We start from the raw sequence: 24,771 nt of genomic DNA, 5'->3' as shown, positions 1-24,771 counted from the left end.
CGCTGGTGGAGGGGCTCTGCCTCGGAGCACTGACACGCACGCCCACCCGACACGTCCAGGCCACTCGCCGTCTGAACCACCGAATCGGGATGGACATTTGCTTAAAATACAGCTCTGGGCATTACTTTGCCTCCAAAACTTTAAATTTTAGGTCATTCAGGTTAACCTTCCTTTTTAAAAAGCATCGTATTCAGTTCCACTTGATTAAAAGGGACCCGTGTGAGGATGGACTACTGGAGCAGAGCTGCATCGTGCTTTAACGACAGAAGATGAACCCGGGAGCGTGCAGCGGCCTGGAAAATCAGCGGAGAAGCTGTGACGGGGACCGTCTCCTGCCCCCACGCCGCGGCTGGGTGCTTTTCCTCGTCCTGGGTCTGCCTGTTGAGCTCAGCCCTTGCCGTGAAGGGTGAAAGGCTGGAGCGCAGGGTTTTGCTTTTTGCTGAGTCAGTGTTCAGATGACTGGGTGGAACTTTCCAGTGGCACCCAGGTAACAGTGGGGCGGTGATTCAGGAGAAGCCGGATTCCTCCGAGGTGGGGCAGGCGCGCCACCGTGGTGGATGGAGCCTCGTTAAGGAAAGTCAGAGCCGCAGGCCCTCGGGGGCATCAGGTCAGCAGGCACTGGGGAGATGCCGGATGAGTGAGGGGCTCCGGGCCGGGCGTTACACATTCAGCATTGTCCACGTGGACGGGGGCGTCATCCCCTGCCACTGCGGCGACGACCAAGACTTTGTGCCTCGCCAACATGGGGAAGGAAGCTTAGCCCAAGCCGAAGGCTCCGTCGGGAAGGCCTTCGGAGGGTTTCCGGGTTTTGCTGTAGACAAATGATCACCCTTTAGAAAATCACCATGACGCGGACAACCTTTTCCTTCTGAAGGTCCGGATCTCCATATGCATGTTGCAAAATGCCCAAGCCCCTGGGACCAGCCCCGTTTGGTTGCTCCCTTCATGATGGGGGACATTCCCACCCCCCACCCCCATCCCTAGACTTTGATTTGGGTCCATGAGGGTCTTTGTTCAGTGGAGGCTCCCTGGGAGGCTGCCCAGAGTCCACTGCTCCCTCTCGGCTCTGAGGCCTTCTCTCTCCTTTCCATGACACTTACTGGACCATTCCTAAAGGAAGACTTGAGCTTGGGCTCTTCGGCCTCACAACGCCCACCTTGCCACGTGCCAGCACCAAAACCCCGCCAGCCCAGGCTTTCGGAATGGAAGGCCTTTCTGGAAGGCACGGGCTGGCCACAAGGACCGTATGGTCTCCTAAAGGGCTGCTGTCTTGTATCTGGTGATGTTTAGTGCTGTGGACATCAGCTGTTCAGGCTATTTCAGCAGCTTGTGGTGACAAGGAGCTGTGAGTTGACAGCCCGCCCAGCCCCCCCAGCATCTGAGCTAAATGTGGTGCCCGCAGTGGGGCGTGGGGGGCGGACTAGTTTGCGTCCCGTCCCCGCCCCCTAGGCTCTTCCCGTTCCGTCTGCAGCTTCGCCCTCTGCCCTGTGACCAACACATTTTACTGAGAGTGAAACGCGGAAGGACCGGCTTGTGACAGTGACGCGTCTGTTACTGCACATTCCCTCCTCCCTCTGGCAAGTGTTTTGGCAAACGCTGTGGCTCCAATAAATAGACATGCTCTCATACAGAAATAACCCGCAGTCACTTGTCCGCATTGAAGCGGATTTGTGTCGCGTGGCGCGAGTGCCCAGGAGCCAGTCTGCAGAGCCGGGAGCTCTCGGTGGTCAGTGGCACAGGCCGCGACCGTGCCGACGACGGCTGGAAACGCGGGTCGTGTCTACCGGCGTCACGTGTGTCATGTATGAAGTCACTGGTTCGAAGTCGCCACCCAGATTATGAACTTCTCTGTGTGTTTTACAAACCGAGGCTGCCGGGACCAAACGGGGAGCGAAAACCTGGGCCCTGCCTTTCTCGACCGCACTTGTCTCCGAGAGGGAACCGCCTGCCCACTCGGGCTGGAGAAGACGCTTTACCTGGCCTGGGTCTCACCGTCCGCGCCGTCATCGTACGCGCTCTGCAGATGCGGTGCGTCTTCATCCGCGGGCACCTGGAACCTGCGCAGGAGCAGGTGCATCCTGGGAACCCGAAGGCGGCCGAGCCAGCCCACCCCGCGCCCTGACGCGCACTCTTTGCCCGGAAATCAAACTTAAGCAAACGCTCGAGGGCTTTGGTGGTCAGACGCTTCCTGGGCCAGGGCTGAGGCAGCGAGTGAGAGGCCAGGCCCTGCTCTCACGGAATCCACGCCAAGGTTGGGAGGCGGCAGGGTGGGGCCAGGTGATGGGGAAGGAGAGTGACTGGAGACTTGCTTTGAATGGGGCGATTTGTGATCGGAAGTCTAGGCTTTACAAAGAACACAGGCTGTGTGACAAGCCGGAGGGCCGCAGGGAGGGGGTCGAAGATGGTGGCTTGGATTGGGGCTGGCAGTGGAGACAAAGCAGGTGGATTGAAACAGGCAACAGGAGTTGGGGATGGGCTGGACATGGGGGTGAAGGGAAGAAGTGAATCCAGGGTGTCCTCCAGGCTTTTTACTGAATCACTTGGGTGACTGATGTCATTTACTGAAGTAAAACAGGAACAGCACGATCGGGGGGCAGGGGTGGGTAATCAAGGTCCGCGGGCCCCCGGGGGGATGTGACACACCAGTGGGCCATCCAAGCAGACAGCCCAGGAAGGGGTGGCTGGGGAGGAGGGAGGGCTCGTCGCCAGGGGAGGTGAAGGCCAGTGGACTGGGCGAAGCCCCTTAAGGAGAGGGTGTAGAATGAGAAGAAGTCTGAACTGAGCCCGGAGGAAAACTGGCCCTTGGGCACTGGGCCCGGGAGGCAGCGCCAGCTCAAGACGAAGAAGGCACAGGGCTGGAGAGGGAGGCGGGAGCCCCGGAGAGTGGGCTGCTTCAGAGGCAAGAGTGCAGTGAAGGTGACGGCAAGGTCTCACTTAGGAGTGCTGCCGAGGCCAAGGGAGGGAGGCTGGCGACGGTGGAGAGCTCCCACGGGTGGGGCTGCCGTGGGAGGGGGAGGACGCGGGGGCGGCAGCTCCAGACCCCGGGAAAGCGGCGCTGTGAAGAGAGGTAGAGGCAGCCTCCTTCTTGCCGCAAACCTCCCGGAGCCGGGATGGAGCCGGGCTGCAGCTCTTTGCAGAAACTGACCGCAGCCGCCATGTCCGTGCAGAGACAGGGCTCCGCCCACTCGTGTTGCCCCTTGGCAGGCGGGCAGGAGCACACTATCTGAAGCCAGCGTCTCACCCGGGCAGAGCACACAGAAGGGCAAGCGTGCAAATGACGAGAGTGTGGCTTGCTATGTGCACACAGCGTGGACAAGCTGGGTAGGCGGCACCCAGAACATCACCTCCATCCAGAGGCCCCCCCAGGATAGTCAACCACCAACCCAAGTGCGAACACCAGAGGCGAGTTCTGCCTGGTTTTGAGGCTTTATAAATGGAATCAGTGTCTGGAATAAACTACTCTGATTGTCAGCTTATGAGGAAACACTGCAGCCAGTCTCAGGGAGACAGGTCTGATCAGAATTGTGCAAAAGGCATGATGGTTTAAGTCCTCCGCGCGAGGTGTTGAAATAGTCACTCAACAGGCGACCTGGCAGTTCTGAGCTAACGTGGCAGTCGCACACACACACTCTCATTTCTCTTCTTTCCCAAACTCACTGAGGCTCTAGCAAAAGGGACCATACGTCGAGGGAGAACAAACTCCCCGCGGTTTGAGAACAGGAAAGGGTAACACCACGACGGATCGGGAAGCCAGAGAGACGCAGGCGAGCGCCAGGTGACCGCGCAGGCCTGAGAAACCTCAGTCCAAGGGACACGCTGAGGCCCCACCCGGTTCACAGCGCCTCAGGGCCCAGGGACTGAGCCGATGAGGGAGGTGATGAGCCAGACCCCCACCCCGCAAGCGTCCCAGGGTCAGTCTCTGAGGGTGTGACCCACAGGGGAGAACTACTAAGAACCAGAAAACCAGGTGTGCATATAAGCCCTCCACATGGTCACCTTCCAGGAAGAAAACTGGGGAGAGTCCTAAAACTGACACTGGGGCCTTCAAGAACACGAAGCAGAAGGAACAACACCCCGCCCACCCGGGCCCCTCACAGCGAAGCGCGGCCCACACACCCAGAGCTGCCGGTCCGCTCCCGTCATCAAACGAGCAGATAATCTAAGCTATCCCGACGCCTGAGGAAAGCCTTTGGCATGGAAGATGGAAACCTAAATGAGCAAAAAGTAAGTTGGAGGAAACAGACTTAAGAAAAGGAACTTAGCACCTGTCAGGCTCAGGTGAGACACTGTGGCTATGAAACAGCAGAATGCCGTGTAAAAAGAACCAGATACCGAAAAAAGGAGTCTTGGAAATTAAAAAAAATAATAAAAAACTACTAGAAATTAACTATTGTTTAAAAAGCTCTAGGGAATTTTCTTTAAAAATGAAGGACTCAATAGAATGATTGGAAGATGCGTGAGGAACTCTCCAGAGAAAGAGCAAAAAGACAAAGCTGGGGAACAGCGCTGTCAGGGCAATGTAAGTGAGGACTGATGCCCGACCACAAGCATGCCGGAAAGAGAAGCAGGAAACCTAACGCTCAAAAAAAAAAAAAGGGATGAATTTCCAGATTGGAGGGACCCACCAGTATCCAACCTCATGGGCAGAAAAAGGCCCTCACCACTGCGAAATCTCAGAACACGGGGAGCAGAGAAGATTCCATAAGCTTCTAAAGAGAATCAGGTCACATTGCAAGGATTAGGGCTTAGAACGCCTTCCAGTTCCTCAAAGACAACCATGGAAGCTAGAGGACAATCGAGCGACGCCTTCAAAGGAGGATCATCTCCAACCTAGAATTTCAGTCTAGTATTTCACACCCAGAAAAACCATCGGTCAAGTGTGAATGCAGAATAGACATTTCGTGCCTGTCCGAAACACGTGCCCTTTCTCGAGGAGTTACTGGGGAATGGGCTCCACCAAACAATGAAAGAGGCAACATGGGATATAGAAAACATGAAATCTGGCAGGAACAAGTCCCCAGGAAGGTGGCAGAGGGGGATAAGGCCGACTGCCGTGCACCAGACCTATGGGGCAACCAGCCCACCTTGGGGTGGAGTGACTCAAGAGACAGGGCACGGTGAGGACCTGCCACTGTAACGTTCTTCATTGCCCGTGTCAGGCTTTGAGGGCCTGGTCTGGGTTCTTGTCCAGACTGGACTTAGCTGTGCGGACTTAGCCGTCCGCTCTCCGGTCCGTGTTCTGCTGTGCGGGTCAGCTGAGGACCCTGATTACATGCCCCAAAAGTGTCTTCTGCTGCGAACTCCTGAGGGCTAGAGGTGGGTGCCTGTGTGACTGGAAGCAGAAACTCAGAGCGGCACACTCTTCCCAGGTATGCACAGGTGTCCCAATAAGCCTTACGGCCTGGCCCACTGACTGCCAAAAAGGGCTCTTTCACACCCAAATTCTGAGATGTCTTGGCTCCCCTGCAGCCACCCCCTGGTCTCACCTGGGCTCTAGCCGCTCCTTCACCTTGGCAATGGAGCGGACATAGGGCGTGATCTGCCTGGTGATGGTGGTCAGGTAGGCATTCTCCTGCTTCAGCTGCAGGAGGTCATGGAGCTGGGCTGTAGGGGCCAAGGCCAGAGCGTTGGGTCTTGTTGGCTTTATTTAGATTCTTACTCTCGAGGCTCACACCATCTACGTATCTCAACTAATTCACTAATTGACTCTTTAATCAAAGAGCAAGGTAAGACGTGAGGGCAATCTACTCACTGAATCCTGACCTCAGATGCATCATTTTGGGGCCAGTTAGCAGCTGTGAGGCAAAGTCAAGGGCTAAGGGGACGAGCATGGGGGTTCATATCTGGTTAGTGGGTAACTGCCTTTCTGCTCCTGCTGGCATGTGGGTTAGCTCCAGGACAGGGGGGCATTCAGCAGTGGCTGCCTGGGACCTTCATAAATCTCCTGCTCGTTAGCCACCCGCTGGTAGGATTCCTCCCACATCTGAAAGAGAAAGTAAGTTGGACGTTACATATGGTGTTAGTCGCAATTTCCATTGGTGACATTTCTGTCCTCTAGCTACTTAGAGCCACATGCCCCAGCCACAGCTGGCTGGCTTGGTTCCAGGCAGCGAAGACCCAAAGTTCCAGAGCCCGCCACACGAGGGCCTCATGGGGCACGGGCCAAAGTCCTCTTTCTCCCGCTTCCTGTCTTGAAGTAGCCCACGTACACGCCGACAGGTGGGCTGAGGGGGGTTAGGGCCTGGGGCGGGGCTACCTCCTGGAAGGCAGCTCGCATGCCCTCCACGGAAGCGTACTCCGAGGCGATCGCCGCGTCCACCTGCAGGGACTTGTGCAGGATGTCTCCCATGATCTCGGCCTTGATGAGCGAGTGGTGCTTGGTGAGGTCCCGGTGCAACTCCTGCACCTGGTCCTTCAGGCTCTGCATCTCAGCCTGCAGGTGCTGTGTGAGAGACCACGTGAGCGCCTGTCAGTTCCGGCGGGCGGGGTCACTGCCCGCCACCGGGAAGGGCCGGCTGCAGGAGCGGCCCCTGGGTGGGTAAGGGGCGGGGCCTCCGAGCCCGCAGGTCCCCAGCTCCCCTCACCCGGTAGGAGTCCTCGTAATGGCGGCAATGCTCCGTGAAGGGTGTGTCCTCGCCCTCGGCCAGCAGCACCTTGGTGCTGATGGACCGGTGCATTGTGGGCTTTTGGACCGGCGACCCCAACATCTTCCCCACCGGGGAAGGGCAGTTGGGCCCCATCAGCACCTTGGGGCCTGAGACCCCTGCTAGCCTGGGGAGAGAGCCAGTGTGGGCGCAGATGGGGGCCCTGGGGGTGGGCGGGCCTTCCCCTCCTCCAGCCTCCAGTGCTCTCTCAGCCCGCTCACCCCAGACTGCACCCCAAAACCGCCGCGGGAGCTCTAAAAAAGCCCGATGCAAGGCTGCACCCACGACCAGCGACATCAGCACTATAGGACGATGCCAATGTACAGAAAAGAATCAATCAGGACTCCGTCAGGGTGGGTCCCCAGAGGACGCTGTGCACCCTCACTCACTGGGGCCTGGGGCCTTGGCCTGCGCATTTGCCCTAACTCCTGCCGGGTGTGGGGGGGAGTCAGGCTCTGCCCCCCGCCGCTCCCTCCCTCAGTGTCTTGGTGTCCCGGCCCGGGCCGCGAGGCTGCAGCAGCGGTTGGGCGAAGCCCCCGGGTCCTCCCCATCCCCCCCCCCCCCCCGACCAGATGCCGCGCCAGATTTGTCCTGGGCTTCAGACCCGGGAGCCCCGACCTCCGCTCCCCGGCCGGCACACTCGCTCTCCCGCGTGGCGTCGTTGGCGTCGTTGGCGCGGGGGCTCAGCAAGCAGGGAAGGGCAGAGCGCCCCCGTCCCGGCCTCGCCAGCGCCCCCCGCCCACTCTGACGGGGACCTTGTTGCTCACGTGTTGGTGCCGCCGCCCGCTCCCGCCGCCCAGCGAGGCCCCAGCAGCAGCGGCTCCAGGCAGCGTGCGAACTCGGCGCGGTGGTCGCTGGCGATCTGGACAGCGGGACAAGTCGTGAAGCGGCTTCCAGACGCGCAGCCTCCGCCCCCCGCCCACCCGGCGCGCGCGCACCTTGCTGCTCTGCGCCGGCCGGAGGCGATGCGGCCGCGTGGCGATGCCCTGCAGCCTCTCGATCAGCTCCTGTGCCCGGGATGGGAGATGGGGGAGGAGGGGGTTGCTCTGGCTGATGGGGGTGGTGACAGTGAGGGGGAGGCCCTGAGGGCAAGTCTCTTTGGCACCTTACCTGGTGTGGGAGGCTCCAATTCTTCCCTGGGTCTGGCTGGGAACCCCCACACACCCTCCCCCCTCCCACAGGAAAGGTTGGGGGGCTGGACTCCAGCAGACACTGCACTTTGGGGGAGAAGAGGCTTATGCGCCCTTCCAGGCTTCAGTGTCCTTTTAAAAGGGACTCAGCTGGCCCCTAAATGGCTTGTAGATGACGGTGTGGAGGAAGGGAAGAAGGTAAGCCCAGAGACCCCTGGTTCAGCCCCCAGGTGGCAGTCTGGGCTGTGCCCAGCGGGCTCCTGGAGTGTTGGAGCTGGGGGACTCACATAGCCCAGATCCAGGAACTCGGCCTTGTTGGCCAAGCTGAGGAAGGAGGAGCAGATGACAAGGTGGACCTGTGGGAAGGCCACTGCTCAGCGCCCCGTGGGGGCGGGGGCCGGGGACCCTCTGGGTCGGGTTCCCCAGCCCCGCACCCCCAGCTGCCCCTACCTGCAGGGTGGGCAGCAGAGCGGCCAGTTGGGAGAGCTGCTCCTTGAAGGCCTTGTCCTTCTCCTCATACTGGCTGGGGGAGGGGCAGGCAGCCTCGTCTCCCAGGGGAGGGCAGCTCGCCTCCCCTGGGGACCACAGGATAGGGCGGTGCCACTGCCCTGCCAGCTTTGCGTACCCTTCCCCGCCAGCCTCCCTGTGCCCTGAGCCTCCCTGCCTTCCTCACTGGCCACTGGGCTGTTCGCTCCCCAGGGCGGGGCGGGGCGGGGCGGGGCCTGGCCAGGCTATCTGAAAGGAGGCTGGGGGGCCAGGCGGGGACCCCACTCACCTCTGCACAGCCTGCAGCAGCAGCGCTCTCCTCTCCGCCAGTTTGTCCTGGGAGGGACAGTCTGCTACCGACCGGGCACGCCCAGCCCTGCGGCCACCCAGCTCCGGCGCTCCGCTGGGCCTCAGGTGCACACAGGCTCTCTGCCCAGCCTGCAGGCCCGTCTCCCTGAGCCTGCGGCCTGCCTGCCTGCATCCCGCTGCCTGGGAGTCCCAGAGTCCTCGCCTCAAACACCACCTCCTGGGGGAAGTCCTCCCTGACCAACCCCACCACCAGCGCCAGCTAGGGTAGGCCCTGGCTTCCCGGCTGGAACTCTCCTGGCGGCTGTGATTAATTCCTGTAAAGCAATTCCATGCCTGCCGCCCGCTACGCTGGGAACTCCGGGTGGGCCCTGCGGGGCCAGCCCCATGTCGCAGGCAGCGAGTCACGGCTGATAAGGATGCTCAGCCTATGGCCGTCAGGTCCGCACACCACGCACCTGCATGCTGCCGAATAGGGCGTGGATGGCCGCCTCCTCCTCCGCAGCGCTGCGGCGCACCTCCTCCACCATGGCCTGCAGCAGCGCGATGGCCTCCCGTGTGGCGGTCTGCAGGGCCTTCACAGCCTGGGGAAGAGGCGGCGTCAGCCTCCTGGACGCGCGCGCATCCCCAACCCTGCCCCTGCCGGGGCGTGCAGGGCACCCCGCGCTCACCAGCACCGCCTGCTCCAGCCGCTCGCAGCCCTGCACATAGGCTGACTCGAGGTCCACGCAGTGGGCCCGGCTCTCCCTGCGGGAGGCCTGCAGGTGAGCCCGGCTCCGCGCCGCACCGCGAGCCCCTCTGGCCTCCAGCTCCCCGTACCCACCCCTGCATGTCCCGGAAGCAGCGGATGCACAGCAGCGACTTCTTGTCGGTGGAGAACATGATGTAGGCCTCCGCGTGCAGAGCTGCAGAGGGGTTGGTGGTTAGGGCTGGGGCACCGCCCTGCCCTGTCCCGGCCCCTACCCGGGCCGGTCGCCACGCCGCACTCACTGCACTTGGGGAGCACGTCGCGGCTGCGCTGGCCCAGGGCCACGATTTCGTGGCTGGCGAACATGCGTGCCCGGTGCGTCTCGTCGCGGCAGCGCGCGCACAGCGGCTGCCCGCAGGTGTTGCAGAAGTACGTGGTCTCGGAGTCCTGCGGGCCCAGCGCAGGCTCAGTGCTACCGCCGCCTGCGCCCACCGACCGTCTCCTCGGTGTCACCGAGCTGGTCAGTCACCCCCTGGGGCAGGGATGCGGCTCAGCGCAGCCCTTCCGTGTAATCCTGCCGCCCTAACACGCCCAGCTTACGGATGAGAGCACTGAGGCTCAGAGAGGTGAGCAGCGCAGTAACAGGCAGGTACCAGGATGGGCTTGGGGAGGCAATTACGTGGGGTTGGGGAGAGGGCAGAAACTGCACTTGCAAACCATTTTACTGGAACCAAAAGTGTGTGTGTGTGTGTGTGTGTGTGTGTGACCTCTCAAGCCACCCTCGGGCACCCTCAACAGCAGCCAAATAGTGCCCACCCTGGCCATGTGGAGGCTAAATGTGGCCGGGAGGGAAAACGGGGTGTGGGCTGGAGGTTTTGTTCCCCAGGACAGACCCAGGGCTGAGAGCCCAGGGCATGGGCTGCAGCCCTGGCACTGACCCCAGCAATGGCTGTGAATGCACAGACCTCAAGTCCTTACTCTGGCACTCAAGGCCACTTCCTCCCCTGTTCCCCCTACCTCCAGATGGGCACCTCTGTGCTGCTGTGTCACACGTGTCCTAGCTCTTTGATCGGTACCTCTAAACTTCTGCTCCTGCAAGGCCATCCTCCCAGGACTGGGAATACCTACGCAGCCTCCACAGGCCAGAGTCCCGCGTGCCCTTCGCAGCCCAGCCCGAAGCCTGGCCTCTGCTCCTCAGTCTTTCCTAGGCTCAGCGGGCAGGTCATCCCTCCCCGACAGCGCACTGTCCTCACTTTCGCTAGGGCTATAGGTAGCTACCTATGTATCGGTGGCCCTCTTGGGCAGGCCCACTCTGAGCTGGGGACCAGTGAGCTCTCCCCAGATCAAATGGCCTTAACCTCTGTCATTACCTGGCTCTTAGCTCAAGTGACCTCGTTCTGGAACTCAGTCTCCCTACCTGTAAAATGGCCACCTTTGGGATCCAGGTGCGCTAGGGAGGTGTTGGAGCATCCACGAATGGATAATCCTCTGAGGACATGCGGGGTACACTCTGCCAGCACCTGGACCCTGTGACCTGGCACCCTTGCCTCCCCCCGCCCCCGGCGCCCCTGCCTGCTTGCTGCACTCCAGGTCACAGTTGGCACAGCACACCACCTCCAGGCCGTCCCCGGAGCTGTCCACGAGGAACTGCAGCAGCCGGTCCACTGGCGGGAGCCCGCTAGGGCCCTTCACCACCGTCTGGTGTCTGCGGAGAAGCTGCAGCCAAGATCCAGATGCCCCTTCCCCAGGGCTCCCTGTCCGCTCCCGCCCCCCACATTCCAGGCTGGGACTAAACACAGAGCGGGTGGGGGATGGGGTGCTTAGCCCGCTGGCATCTGCTATAAATATCTCGGCCAGTGCTCACTCCGACCCCTGTCCCTCCCCCTGTCCAGTCCTGGGGGAATCCTGGGAGGTCTTGGGGTTGGCGACAAGGCAGAAGCCTGCCCTCAAGCCCCTCTCATTGCACTGGGCACAATTACAGCCATGTCCCCACCCCCCACCCCCGCCCCCGACTTGATCCTACATCATCTGCTAATGTTGACCTAAGACTTCGGGGACCAACCAAGTGAGTTACAGAGAGTATCCTGACGCTGCGCTGAGGTCAGGTCCGCCATTAGTACTAAGTCCTGCATGACAGTGCTCTAGCCCCGCCCCTTGTCCCTAGCTTTGTGCGGGAGGCCTTGGGCCAGTAATCCCGGGCCTCAGTGAACCTGACCTGGAGAATGGGCGGGAGCTCGCGCATTCCCCAGCGCAGAGGTTCCGGCTGGGCGCGGCCTCTCCCAGTCCGCGCTGGGAGTCGGAGCCTTGTCCTCCCTGCACCTAGGCCCTGGCCCCGGCGGAGCCAGGCTCCGGGCCCGGGGAGGGGACCGCGAGGGCTTCCGGGCACTCACTGGCACAGCGGGCAGGCTAGGCGGCCGTCGCTGGCGCGGCCGCGCAGGCAGCCGGCGCAGAAGTGGTGGAAGCAGTCGAGCAGGCAAGGGCGTTCGTACTGCGCGTGGCACAGCGGGCACACGAGCGGGTGGCCGCTCGCGGCGTCCAGGGCGCCTGGGCCCTCCAGGGGCGCGAAGATAGCTCCCGACATCTGCGAGGACAGCGCAGGGCGGGGGCAAGGCGTCCGGCGGGCCCAGAGCTGGGAGCGGCAAGGTCCCCGGGCGGGTTTTGGAGCACCAGGCGGGGAGGCGTGCGGAGGGGCCGGCCTGGTGCTCTGTCCCCACCTCTCCCGCATCCGCGCGGTGGCCCTAAAAGGTCAGGCCGCCGGACCCAACAGAGCTTCCTACTCGGTGGCTCCCCCGGCCTCCACCTCTCCCACCAATCCTCACTCCCACCCCAGGAATTCCCCTCTCTGTGTCCTCTGGGTGACCCGCAGGCGACACCCCTTCCGCGCTGGGGCCCCGCGGCGCCCAGGAGAGGCGCTCTAGTCCACCAGCTCCAGACTGCCCGAGGCCTCACAGCGAGGGCCAAGGGCCGGGACTATGCTCTGCTCTCTTGTTCCGGTCAAGGCCACGGCGGCGGCCACTCCATGCCCAGTCTGCGAGGAGGAGAGGTGGGGACGCCACGGCTGCAAAGGATGGCGCCGGGTGAGGGTCCGAGGCTGGGACTGGACCCCGCCGCGGGTTACAGAGCCCCCAGCGCGCAGCTGCAGGAGCTCAGGGGCTGCACCCGCCGAACCTAAGCAGGGACAGGAGTGGGTCTGCGTGGCCTCATTTCCTCCACGGCCAATTGGGGGTGACAGAGAGCAGAGGATGCCCCTCCACAGACATCCCAGTGCTGGGGAGAGGGCGTGAGAGCGCTTGGGATCCCCAGGCTCCCTTTGGCTGATCGGGGCTCTTGGCTAAGTAATTGACCTCTGGAACTTGTCAGTGATGGGGTGAGACTTTCTAAAGTGAAATGTGCAAACAAGGCTTCCAAACAAGCAGGCCCCACCCCACCAGCAGGTGCGGTCCCAGGATGGGGTTTGGGTAGGAGGGCTGGGGAAGAGGCCTTTCCAGCAGGGCCTCTTCTGCCCTTTGAGGCTTGGCTAGTGATCCTTTATCGCAGAGTGATTTTCACCACTGCCCTTTGTTCCTAGGTCATTATCTGCCCTCTTTGCACACCTTATCCTGAACTCTGGGAAAACAGCCCCCTGTCCCTGCCCCTCTTGAAATCAAGGAGTCAAGGGCAGAGCCAGACCCACAGAAGGTGCTCAATAAAGTCTCAACTAATCAGTTAGAAAAAACTAGGAGATAATATTCGAGCTGGGTTTTGAAAGATGTGTAGGAGTTCTCCAGGGGGAAGAAAGGAAGTGAATTCTAGGGAGAAACTACCTATTCTTTTAAGGGTCCTCTCTAACCTTGGTTCCATTTGTGCTTCAGGTCATGGTAACAATAACAAGGGGTAATGTCTATGGGCCAAAAGTACTACTCCAAGTCCTTCTACTTGTATTAACTCATCTGCTCCTGATGACAACCTCAGGAGGTAGAAACTGTGACCCCAGTCGGTGGTCGAGCGGCTATACAAAACTGGACGGGTGCTTGGTACATGAATGACAGACACATTAGTTCCCTCTGGAGGGGCAGTAGGAGGTGGGTGTGCGGTTCCTGATACTCAAGCTTATTTAAACCATCCATTCCTGTCTTCATCTATTTGAGTAATATTTATTGAGCATCTGCTGTAGGCCATACACACGTCATGGGAACACGTCAGTCAAGGTCAACCAAGTACACAAGTACAATAATGCAGACTGTGTTACATGATCAGGATGACTTGGGGGAGGGGGCAGCTAGGAAGGTGGAGCTGGGACCCCACTGAATAACCGCGGGCAGAGAGGGACGCAAAACCCGAGCCCCGCAGGATGAGAAGAAGTCAGACACAAGAACAGCCAGGAAAGGTTCAAAGCAGAGGGAGCAGCGAGTACAAGGCCCCCGAAGCTGGAATAAATTTGGAGGAAAGAAAAGAAGATCAGTGAGAGTGAAGATGAAGCGATGGGGGCGGGGCGGGGCTGGAAGTAAGGGCGGGGGGTGTGGGGAAGGTGACAGTGGCCTTCTTGACACTCTAAAGTCAGGAGGACACTGGCTATGTGAGTCAGCAATGCAGGCCGGGGTCGAGGCAGGGGGTCATATTTAAAGGCATGCCCTGGGTCATTGACAAAGGTCAAGTGTGGATAGAGATGAGAGGAGCTCGTAGCCCTGCAGCCCTTCAAGTTCAGGAAGGAGGGAGCAGCAACAGGATGGAGAAGGCCCTGCCTCAGCAAGGAGGATGGAGGGACCTACGGTGCCAGATGCTGCTAAGGGAAGCAGGAAGAGGAGGACCTGCCCTTGGCGCCTAGCAGGGGCCAGCGACCTTGACTCTGCAAACTGTCCAGGCAGCTGTTGGGCAAACACCTGACCAGAGCGGGTTCCTCAAAGATGGGAGGACAGAAATCGCAGAAAGCTCACAGTGGCAATTCTTCTAGGAAAATTGGTGTAGGGAGATGGTCTTTTTCTCAGGCTGCTATAACAAAAATACCACAGACTGGGTGACTTAAACAACACACGTGTATTTCCCACAGTTCTGGAGTCTGGGCAGTTCAAGATCAAGGTGGCGGCGGATTTGGTTTCCGGTGAGGACTTTCTTCCTGGCTTGTAGCTGGCAAGCTGACTCTCCTCACATGGTAGAAAGAGATCTTGTGTCTCCTCATTTCATAAGGGCACCAGTCCCATCGTGGGCCCCACCCTCGTGACGTCATCTAAACCTAATCACCTCCTAGAGGCCCCACCTCCCAATGCCAGCACATTGCAGGTCAGGGCATCAACACGGGAATCATGGGGGGCCACGAACATGCAGTTGGTAACAGATGGAGACAAAAGAGGTAGTAACTGAAGGGAAATGTTGGGGCGTAAGATGGGGGCTGTGAAAGAATGGTCCAGAAAAAAAGGTACATTGATGATTTCATGGGAGGGGTGAGTGCTGTCGGAGCGTTCCAAGTAGGCGGAAGTGTATGAGATTAATGCCTAAGTGTCCACGTGCGCCTTAGATGGAGGCAAGGACGCTTCCACAGTAACAGGAGGAAGGGCAGAGTCGGGGGGATAGATGCTGGATGTGGAGGCAGGGGTGTCTGTGAATTCCCTTTGGACTGCTTCTCTGTTTTCAAAGAGAGAGCCATGGAAGTTATCAGCTGAGAGGGTGGTTTGCCGGGAGGACCTGGCGTCTGGACCAGAAGGGTCAAACAGTCACCCAGGAGAGGATTCTAGGGTTGGCGGGCATCCCAAGGGTTTGCTCAGGGTTAGAGTTGTATCAGGAGAACATACACTAGTTTTCACATAAAATTTAACATGAAGGATCGTCAACTAGGAATAAAGACTTGTAAACTAGGTCACTGAAGGGGCAAAATAAAAACAGTAGAAACTTCGGGAAGCAGCGACCACCTCTGGAGTAGTGTTATTAAGATGCAGCAGCTTGAAGGGGGGTGCCCTAAAGGAGGGGCTGCTCTGCTGAGGTCTCCGTGGGAAAGAACAGGAGGCTGGTTCTACCAATGTTGGAATAACAGCAAACCGGATTCAACTGCTGCTTCTGGAATGTTCCAACTGCCACTACCCAGATGAAGAAGCCAGAGTGGGTGACACCAACAGAAATGAGCAGGAAGCGAACAGGAAGGAGTCTCTCCTTTCTCCCTCGGCCCGTGGTCTCTTCCGTAGCCCCCCATAGGAAGAACCTGAGCCCCGGCGACTGGCAAAGCAGGAACATGGTTTGCACCCCAGAATTGCAGGGGGGGCTATAACTGGCACAGGAAGCCTGAGTTTAAAACCTGTCAGCGTGGTGTGTTTCCTCTGACCATGGTAAGCCGGGATTGGTCCTTGGCTAGATGAGTACCTGTCAGCCAGATAAAGGGAGTGCAGGGTCTAAGCGATGAGTGATTATAACAGCAGGACTCTGGCATATAATTGGTAAGGACGGGAGGGTGACGGTGGATGAAAAATATTCCAGTTATTAAAGAAAAAACTTTGAACTTTCACGGTTGAAGATCTTTTTAAAAGAAAGGGTTTATTAGGCTATTCTAGAAAACAAAGACGGCGCCTCTTGGGGCATGGAGTCTAAACCACCAGCTTTGGGAGTTTTGCAAGCATTTTTATAACTCAAGTAGTGGGGAGGAAGATGTTAAGCCCTTCTGAAAGGCTTTACATTAGCTTTAGACACAGGGGGTGGAAGAAGCCGAATTGGGGCTAGTTCTGCAGGGTGGGAAAGGAAGAAAAACTCGCTCCTGTGGGTCAGCTATGGGCAGCAGATGGGAAAGTTCATGTGTAAAGCAAGGGCTCCTGGGGTTCTAGACCAGAGAGAGAGCCCCCTGAAAATCAATCCTAAATTCCAACTGATATAGGGGAACGCGAGCAGTCTTGCTATAACTGGTCCACAGGCATTGACAAGGAAACTCTTCTTTCTCTCTCCAGCCTTTGTGAATTTAGTTTGGAACATCTGAATTTTTTTTTTTTGTCACAGTCATTGGAGTGTTAGGCCTGGGGAAGGAGACCCTTGCTACTCAACTGTGGTCCACGGACCAGCTGCAGCATCTCCTGGGAGCTTGTGAGAAATGCACAGTCTCAACCGAGGCCCACTGACTAGGCATCTGCATTTTAATAGGATCCCCAGGAGGTTCCTGTCTACCGGCCAGTTTGAGCAGCACTGGCAGAACTGGGAAACCAGAAGGCGTGCGCTGGGAAAGCCGGGAAATGGTGATCGGTGGGTGGGCGGCTTGAATTTGAGATTGTGTGAAGGGGTCAAATTGGAGAGTGTACCTGACTGCGGCAAGGGCAACGGCTGCGAGACACAGCCCCTGGGCACCGGCTTCCAGGCTATTCGGTAGGAGGCAGCCAAAGTGCTCTCCGGCATTGCCATCCCAGGGCCAGAGGGCTTCACCTCCCCTAAGTTCGTGGGTTTGACTCCCATCCTATTAGCTGGCAATTTAAAGTTTGGTGAATTTCCCTCTTTTTCTTTCCAAGCCTTTCAAAAGTAGAGCGAAACCCTTTATTTCTCTTTGAGCAAATCCTGTCTGGCTCCCCTACCCCGATCTTTCTCGGTGAGACAGGCCACACGCCTCTTTCCTCCCTCTTCCTCCCCCCAGGCCTGCGAGAGTACAGGTCTCGCAAGCAGGGAAAAGCAATCGCTCCCCGATCGTGCAGCCCCGGGCGAGACGGTGGCGACAGAGGGGCGTGGCCGAGCGATTGGCGCGGTCTGAGCCCTGTGAGCTCCGTGCGCTGCGGCCTCTTTGCGTCTGCGCAGTTCGCTCAACTCCCTTTCTGCCTCCGCTGCCGCCATGGCGCCTGTGGTTAGTATGGCTCCGCGTGAGGCCTCGGCTCCGGGACGGGCACGTGGGCTTCGCCGGCCCGGCTCATGCCGGGCCCGCGCGGGACGGCGCTCTGCAGCGTCCGTCCGAGGCTGGGCTGGTAGGCTGGCCAGATCGGGCCAGGGCCGCCGCCGGGCTCAGCACGTTGTGGGCGGAGGAGGCCGCGGCCTGGGGCCCGAGAGGGAGAGCCGCAGCTCCCGGAGCCGCCGCTTGGAATCGGGCCTCTGCCTGCGGCCAGCAGGGAGCTGCAGTGCCGAGGCTGCGGCCTGGGCAGGTCAGCGGTCCTTGGAGCCCGGCCGGCGTGAGGCAGCCAGGGCCCCGGCCTGGTTACCTGGGCGGAGGGCGGGGAAGGTGAAGGGGACCTGCCATCCTTGGGACTTGAGCATCCGGGAAGCCTATGGCCAGGACTCGGGGACGAGTGGAAGGCGGCCTGGCATGTCTGATTTCAGGGAGAAGCCAGAGTGTGAGGACCCCTGTAGCGTCTCTGTAGGAAGTTAGCCCCTCGGGGCGCCGCCGTACAGAACCTTTTTGGTGTTGGGCTTTCGTCTCAGCCGGGCTGGCACTCGGCCGTGCGGCGTCCTCGTGTCACTCTGCCAGCATCCCACGTTTCTAGGGAAAACTTAGTTTCCTACCCTCCCTTTTTGTTGGGACAGCCTTGTTAACATTTGCGGTTCACCTGCTGTTTCTCCTTGGGTGGGCTCCTAATGCTTCTATGCATTTGTATAATTTTGGTTTAAAACCACGATGGGAGGTATGGAGCCCGTTATGGCAGGTCTTTTACTTGCTGATTGTATATTTCCGGTGCTAGATCTTAAAGCAGCCCTTCTGCTTCTAACTAGGAAGAGATGAAAAAAAATCAATGATTTTTGCAGTAGCTAAATGTTTGAAAAGTCGACCCAGTTAATGTGTTTTAGATGAAGTTCTTTTAAACGTGAAGGGGGCAGTAAGATGTGTTCTTGGAAAGGTCTTTTTAGCTCCTGCAAAAGCTTTTTGAGCAGAAGTGTAGTTAAGTAGGTTGTACAAATGCTTTTTTAATGGTGTTAGAATTTGTAGAGGAAGAAGATTAAGCTTTGTGAGAGTAAAGGAGCTATTCCTTTGTAGGATATGTGGCAACTGGTGGTTCGAAAGTGCTAATTCATAGACAAAATTAGTCAAAAAGGCCACAGTTTGTTGCTACTAGTGTTGCAGTTAAAACCTCAGTTTTGGCCTTGCCCTTAGCACAGCTGGGCGGGCGTGCTGCTGGGATGGATGTTCACTGAGGGTTGCTGTGCTTGAGAGCGGAGGTGGGACCGAATTAAGGCAGGAGAGCTAGGCCGGATCAGGACCCTAGGCTGGAGAGTTCGGATGAGTACTGGTTTCAGATTAAAATTGTTTTAGGTATGCCAGGCATTCGAATGCCTGTGCCCGAGCCCTGGCATAAAAGGAGTCTTTCTTGCAATTTTAGTTTTTGAAAATTTGATGGCAAATAAAAGGAAAAGTTTACCTTGCTGTGGTTCGTAAAGTAACGGACCTCCATGCCTGTACAGATCGAGGAGGCAGGATGGTGTGAATGGTTCAAAAGTGCCAGAATGATTTCCCCTGATTCCCCTCCATAATGCGGTGACCCCACTCCCCGAGGCTTAGGCATTATCCCATCTCCATTCTTGGGCAGAGCATGGCTCTTGGCACCTCTGCAAGGGAGCACAGCTCCCCACGGGTTTTGCATTTGTATGGGCTTCTACGCCTCTGGTGTTTTGAGTTCTTTTAATTTTTTGGGGGGCGGGCAGGGCGGCTGGTCGTGCCTTCATCTCTGTTTGTGTACTTTCTTAGAAAAAGCTTGTGGCGAAGGGGGGCAAAAAAAAGAAGCAGGTTCTGAAGTTTACCCTCGACTGCACTCATCCTGTAGAAGATGGAATCATGGATGCTGCCAACTTTGTAAGTCACACCCTGCGTGCCAGGCGGGGCGGTCATGGACCTTTGCGGCCGTCGCTGGGAAAATGTGGAGCACGTTTCTGCTTCCGGGCGCATAGGCAGCTCTGCGGTTCTGGCTCGGCGCGGGAACTCTGGAGTGTGTTCTAGTCGCTTGTGTCTCAGCCTTCTCTCGTGGAACAGTCATGAGGAATAAACGAGTTGGGCTCTAGCACATCAGCGCTGGAAAACTTTCTTTTCCTCCATTGGCGTCCAAAAATAGTTTTACTTAAAAGTTACCAGGAAACAGGCAAACAGCCTTGGGTCCAGCTTCGCCGTGCACTTTGCTGTGCCTAAATTATAAGCGATGGGCCCTTATCCTCACGGGCAAGGGGCTGCCCCCCGCCTGGGCCCGACTGCTGGGACCTGGGGCACCGGGCAGATGGCAGCACAGCCTCGGGGCGTCATGTTGGTGTTCGAAATCCTACATGCCGACTTTGGGAGCTTGGTGTTTTTCAGACCTTGCTCTGTACTGATTTTTTTTGTCCCTGTATTTGGCCCATTCCCCAGCATTCCTCTGCTTAACTCTAGGAAGTCAGCCTTGTTGCCACATTTTGAGTCTGTACCTTGGTTTGGCATTTTCCTCTTTAATAATCACACTTGGGGAATTCGGGCCTCTTGGGCAGAAACTTCTAAATGTACATTTGTTCTCAGACTCCAGAAGGTCGACTATTGCCAAGATAACAATTCAACAGGAATAATTTTCAAATAAAAAGTTAAGAGCTTCGCCTTTGGGCCCTGGTTACACAGAATGGAAGTCAGGTGACCTCTTGCAGTTCTCTGCCCTTGTGGAGACGCCTTTTGTATCCCCGTCCTGTAAGAAGCCCCTCTCTCGCTCCACAGCTCCTTCTCTATCCATTGACTTGCCGCTTTTTCTCTGTGGCCTCTTTCCCTCCTAAGCTTTGTGGCTTCTCCCAGTGTGTCTGTGGGGGCTCCGTCCGTCATTCCCTCCTCCCTCCCTCCGTGCTCATCTGCACATGTGCTCGTCTTTCCTTCTTGAAGTTTCCTTAGGATAGAAAACCTGAGTCACTTAAGGAGTCTCAGATGCAAAAGCCAAGAGTTCGGACCTGGTGACTTTTCCTCGTTAGCATGCTGTGTGCGCATGGGAGTTTTTAAATAGAGGATTGTAGGAGTTTTGGAGCTGAAAGAGACCTCATCCTTGCAATGGAAAGAAAACTAGAAAGTGCCTTTTTTGGATAAAGACTCTTAAAGTCCACAGAGGCGAGTGAGCAGCCCAGGCTGCCACAGGGCTTTGCCCCTTGGCCGCGGCCCCTTCTGCACCATGCACGTGGCCCCTGAGCAGATCTGTGATTGCTTTGGTCACTGTTTGTGCTCCTTTTACTAGGTTGAAGACTGGCTTTCTCTGGTTGTACCGAGGACAGGGCTTCGAACTTCTTAGGTTGAGAAATTGCTTGCAACCTGGTCACCTGTCCCAAGCTTATAGCTGTTTAGCTCAGGGTTTCTCGTCTACTCTGCTTTACCTTTGACCCACAAGTCAAAATCTTCCATGTAGAGGCACATTTGAACTGCGTGGAGCAGTCAAGTATGTTCACACTAGGATTTTGTTTTATAATAGATACGTAAAGTCGAATGGTGCCTTTTTCTAATTGCTATTCCTAGATTTCAGACCTATATCAATAGCTAATGATCTATCATTTTTGAAAAGATTGAACATTTAAAAAACTATATTTGTTCAGTGTAAGGAGTGGAAAAAATGTTCTGGTGAGGTGAGTGAACTTGCTACTTCACTAATGGGTCAATTTGACGATTTTTACAGGAGCAGTTTCTTCAGGAGAGAATCAAAGTGAACGGAAAGGCTGGGAATCTCGGTGGCGGGGTTGTCACCATTGAAAGGAGCAAGAGCAAGATCACTGTAACTTCCGAGGTGCCTTTTTCCAAAAGGTATGGAGGACGTATGCTGAGCGTTCCTCGCCTGCGTCCTAGCCCTGAGATTCCCCTCATCCTGGGCGCAGTGCATGGACCATGGCGCGAACGTTATCACGGTAGTTAAAAGTACTCGACTTTTGGTAGCTTTAAAAAATTTGTTTTCACAGGCTAAAGTATTTCAAGCAGTAAAGACGCTCAGACTTGCTTAGACTGCATTCTTAAAAATGAAGATAATGCTGCTTCTGCATCTAGATCACACTGAGGAGCTTTCATTTTTAACTCTATTTCTTTTCTCTGTAAGTGTCCCTCTGATTATGAGGAATCAGAATTGTGATTGAGACCGAAGCCATTCCATTTAATTCCTGGGGGTCTGGTTTTTTCCTGAGTCAGAGACATCAGTTCACCTGCTATGCCCTATTATACAGCTCGTCTTTTGAGGATGAGCTTAAAGCACTTTCCAAGTCACTAAAGAATCGGGCACATTTATACCTCGCTTGCCCAGAGCCTGGGGTGTTCTTGGGAGCTTCTAATCAAAGCGAATCAAGTAGTGGAAAATACGAAGGTGTGTCAGGACAAACTTACAGTTAAGCCTTTACTTTTATCTTTAATGAGATCAATCAGGAGATGACTTGAAAGCGTACGCGAAGGTCTCGTTCCACCTGGTTGAGTTATTTTATTTGTGCAGAAGGCGATTTGATCTCTGCGACTGTGGGGAGGGACCCCAGGTTTACCAGGCGACCGACTCGCCGGGCCTTGCGGAGCCCCCGGGGACGGTCCCGTAACCTTCTGCGACCTCTCCCCGCGTCTGCCAGCCTGGCGCGGGGTGACCTCTCATGCCACTTCAGTTTGCACAAATTTTCTGTTCTTCACCCAGCGGAGAAAGGAAGGAAACTTCGTCTTCCATTAAAGCTTTCCTGTCTTAATGGCAATAGTTTCAAGAGAATAAAACATTCAAGGTGTTTCTAATCTAGAACCTTCTCTTGCTGGTTTCTGAACTCCTCAGCTTTTCACTTTGCTTCCCCTCTGTTTTCTGTTATGAAAAGTTTCAAACTCCCTGAACATTGGAATTATCCACCTCACCCAAATATGATATGATAGAAATAATAAACGAAAGAAAAAGAATACTTTTTTAGATGGAACGACCAGATTGATTTATTTTTATGTAGGGAAAAGTGGATAGAATTGAACAGAGATCTTCACATCTTTGTGAAGATTGCTTTGTTGGCGTAAGTAACACTGTTGAACAGTATTATGCATTTCTTAGAAGAGTGACTGTTGATTCCTTAACAATTGGGTCTTTGCTCACATGCTAGTTTGCCCGTGCGGCTCATTTATCCTCAGTCGGAAGAGGTGAGTATCAGAGCCCGGGCTGTGGAGGTTCGGGCAGGCCACTCGGCCCAGCGGTGGGTTTCCTGGCATAGATGAACACCAGGAGAAAGGCGCTCTGGTGGCAGAGCTGGAGTTGGGGCGGGGTGGTACCCTGTCCTAGCGTTGGGTAGTGCATGTCACACCGCAGGAGCGTTTGTGTGTGACAGCTCTAGGAAGTGGTGCCCGTAATCTGAGCAGCCTCTAAAGGAGGTCTGAATCAGTGAGGCGACAAGGAGGGTGTGCCGGAGCCCCCCGGAAACCCAGTGGCTTCTCCACGAACCGTGTGGCGGCTGTGTGCTCGATTGTCCAGTGGCCGCCCTGTCTTTCTCCGAATGTCACTGAAAACCATCTTTCGGGTGTTCGCTATTGCTTCATAGACGACTCTTAGATCTTCTCACCTGTCCTCATTTTTATTCCCAGTTTAGACGACTGTGGCTACTTATTCTTGTTAGATCATTGGCTGGGTATATTTCCCTTATCTTAGCCATTTTTGAAAGGTGGGAAAACACCTCGAATGGTAACGATTTCCTACACGGGTTTTTCGTAAAAGTTACAGTGTTTCCGAATGCAAGCGGGCCGGGTGTCCAGGGGAGTTCTCAAGTGTTCTTTCTCTGCAGGTATTTGAAATATCTCACCAAAAAGTATTTGAAGAAGAATAATCTACGTGATTGGTTGCGCGTAGTTGCTAACAGCAAAGAGAGTTACGAATTGCGTTACTTCCAGATTAACCAGGATGAAGAGGAGGAGGAAGATGAGGATTAAAATTCGCTTTATCTGCAATTATTTGTACAAGTACCTTGAATAAAACTTGGGAACCAAATCGGTGGTTTTCCTTGTATCTCTGCAGTGTGGATTGAACAGAAAATTGGCAATCATAGTAAAAGGGCTTCACTTGGGCTGCCACTCACTTCTTTGTAATTAGACTTTTCTTCTGGCTTGAAAATGTCAGTTCTCGAGGTAGCGATGCCAAACTAGAAGAGCAAGCCAGTCTCCTGTAAGGGAGCTGACGGCACCTTGACCTTGAGCAGGTGGAGGAGGGTGTGGAGGTGTGAGCTGCAGTCAGTCACCGTTTTACTTTAAAAAGCGACAATTTCATACGGTGCTTTTCCCAGATTCAGGAGTATAAACGTCGGGACTCCTAGGGAGAGCCAAACCGGGACTTCTTTCTGAGGTTCTCTCTGTGGGAAGGTGGCAGCGTTGATAGGAACGCAGGGGCCTGGGGCATGTGTCTGTGTTTTGATTGCAGGTTACTCTCGATGCCCATAATTATGTATGTCGATGTTTTCTTCCTCTAGAAATAAACTGTGGTCCTTGGCGTTGCTGCGTATTCTGCTGTCCCCCCCCAGGAAAGGGTTTGGAGAGTGACTAAAAGTCCCAGGTTTTAAAATTAAATAAAGTGCCGAAAATGAATTTGTAAATAATGGTTGTTTCTCCGTGTCACTGCAACACACTGTCCCTTTGGCCGCCAGCAGGGGGAGCTGGAGACGGGCTAGAGCAGAGTTTCCAGCCGTCAGCACCTGAGTGTGTCCTGGGTGGGAGTTCTTCGCTGCGCAGAGCTGAGTCTTCATGGGGCAAGACACAAAGGCCAAATGATTGGGAGACAGCTCAGGCGGAAAGAAGTGTTGAGATGCCCAGGGACTAGTCGCTTCCATGTCACTTAGGCCATGACTAGATTTAACATCAAGTCATTGTACAAACTGACATTAAGCAGGCCGAAATGACAGGCGTTCCCGCGTGATATCGGGGAGGAAAACACGACGATTCGGGTGCAGAGGCGAGAGGTCTGCAGAGGGCTACCTTAGAGGCTATGAAGATGTAATTGTCACTGACAGAAAATCAAGAATGTTTGCAGGTGACTTTGGAAAGAGACCCGGATGCCTTATGGTGCCCTTGTAAAATCCTTTAAACAATTCTGCAGAAGTGTCTGCATTGTTTTATAATGATGGTGTATAAAATCCGTGTTTTAAAGAGCTTGCCTACAGCTGATTTCCACACCTGAGATTCTTGCGTCTGCCAGTTGCAGAGCTGGAAATTAGATGTTCGAATCCTACGCTGGCTCCAACTTGACATTCAGTGCTGGTTGGGTTGAATTTAATGTGTGGAGGTTTTGCAATTTCATTTGTGCAGAAGGCTCCAGCGTTTTCTATTTCTATGCAAATTTCCCGAAGCAGAATCGTTCGCACGTTTCTCTGCCCTCACAGGAGGCAGGGCTTCTTTCCTATTTAACAGAGGCATCACTTGCTCGTGGGCGCTGCCCCTCACCTGACTAAGTAAGTTTATGTATTGAGTTTGCAATTTTGACTTGCTTGTCGCGCTGATGTTTCCCTGTGATAATTCTTAAATTCCTAGTGTGGTTATACACTTTTAACCCTGGGCTGGAATTAGCATTTAAGTTTCTTTAAACCACTCCCAGATTTTAAAACTTGTAATAAAATGGAAACTTAACTGGTTTTTCTATGTCTTTTTGAGCTCTTGTAATTGAGTTTTGATCACATTTTATATTAAAGTGGCTAACACATG

The 24,771-nt window shown here is 55.8% G+C and overlaps 2 protein-coding genes across 4 annotated transcripts; one reads left to right on the top strand and one right to left on the bottom strand.

Moving 5' to 3' along the window:
- Positions 1-15: 15 nt before the first annotated feature.
- Positions 16-12,045, bottom strand: RNF207 (ring finger protein 207). Of its 3 annotated transcripts, none has more exons than XM_016165350.2 (17): positions 11,645-12,045; positions 10,827-10,959; positions 9,557-9,701; positions 9,390-9,471; positions 9,238-9,313; positions 9,025-9,150; positions 8,550-8,596; positions 8,225-8,297; positions 8,062-8,130; positions 7,583-7,651; positions 7,412-7,506; positions 6,585-6,771; positions 6,257-6,442; positions 5,932-5,983; positions 5,487-5,604; positions 1,977-2,057; positions 16-1,110 (listed from the first exon to the last, which is right to left on the bottom strand). In XM_016165350.2, exons 1-17 carry the CDS (start codon positions 11,977-11,979, stop codon positions 981-983), a joined length of 2,004 nt encoding a protein of 667 aa, XP_016020836.2. In that variant the 5' UTR covers positions 11,980-12,045; the 3' UTR covers positions 16-980. The 3 variants fall into 3 exon arrangements, with proteins under 3 accessions (XP_016020836.2, XP_016020834.2, XP_016020835.2); XM_016165348.2 differs by having other exon boundaries at positions 16-811; XM_016165349.2 differs by lacking the exons at positions 16-1,110; positions 1,977-2,057 and having other exon boundaries at positions 5,510-5,604; positions 5,863-5,983.
- A 4,895-nt stretch (positions 12,046-16,940) lies between these two features.
- RPL22 (ribosomal protein L22) lies at positions 16,941-23,071 on the top strand. Its single transcript, XM_016165355.2, has 4 exons — positions 16,941-17,031; positions 18,859-18,963; positions 20,774-20,898; positions 22,869-23,071. Exons 1-4 carry the CDS (start codon positions 17,020-17,022, stop codon positions 23,011-23,013), a joined length of 387 nt encoding a protein of 128 aa, XP_016020841.1. The 5' UTR covers positions 16,941-17,019; the 3' UTR covers positions 23,014-23,071.
- The last annotated feature ends 1,700 nt before the right edge of the window (positions 23,072-24,771 follow it).

Source organism: Rousettus aegyptiacus, unplaced genomic scaffold (genome assembly GCF_014176215.1).
Source record: "Rousettus aegyptiacus isolate mRouAeg1 unplaced genomic scaffold, mRouAeg1.p scaffold_m13_p_1, whole genome shotgun sequence".
In the NCBI taxonomy this organism is placed as follows: Eukaryota; Metazoa; Chordata; class Mammalia; order Chiroptera; family Pteropodidae; genus Rousettus; species Rousettus aegyptiacus.
This window is presented reverse-complemented; position numbering and strand designations above follow the sequence as displayed.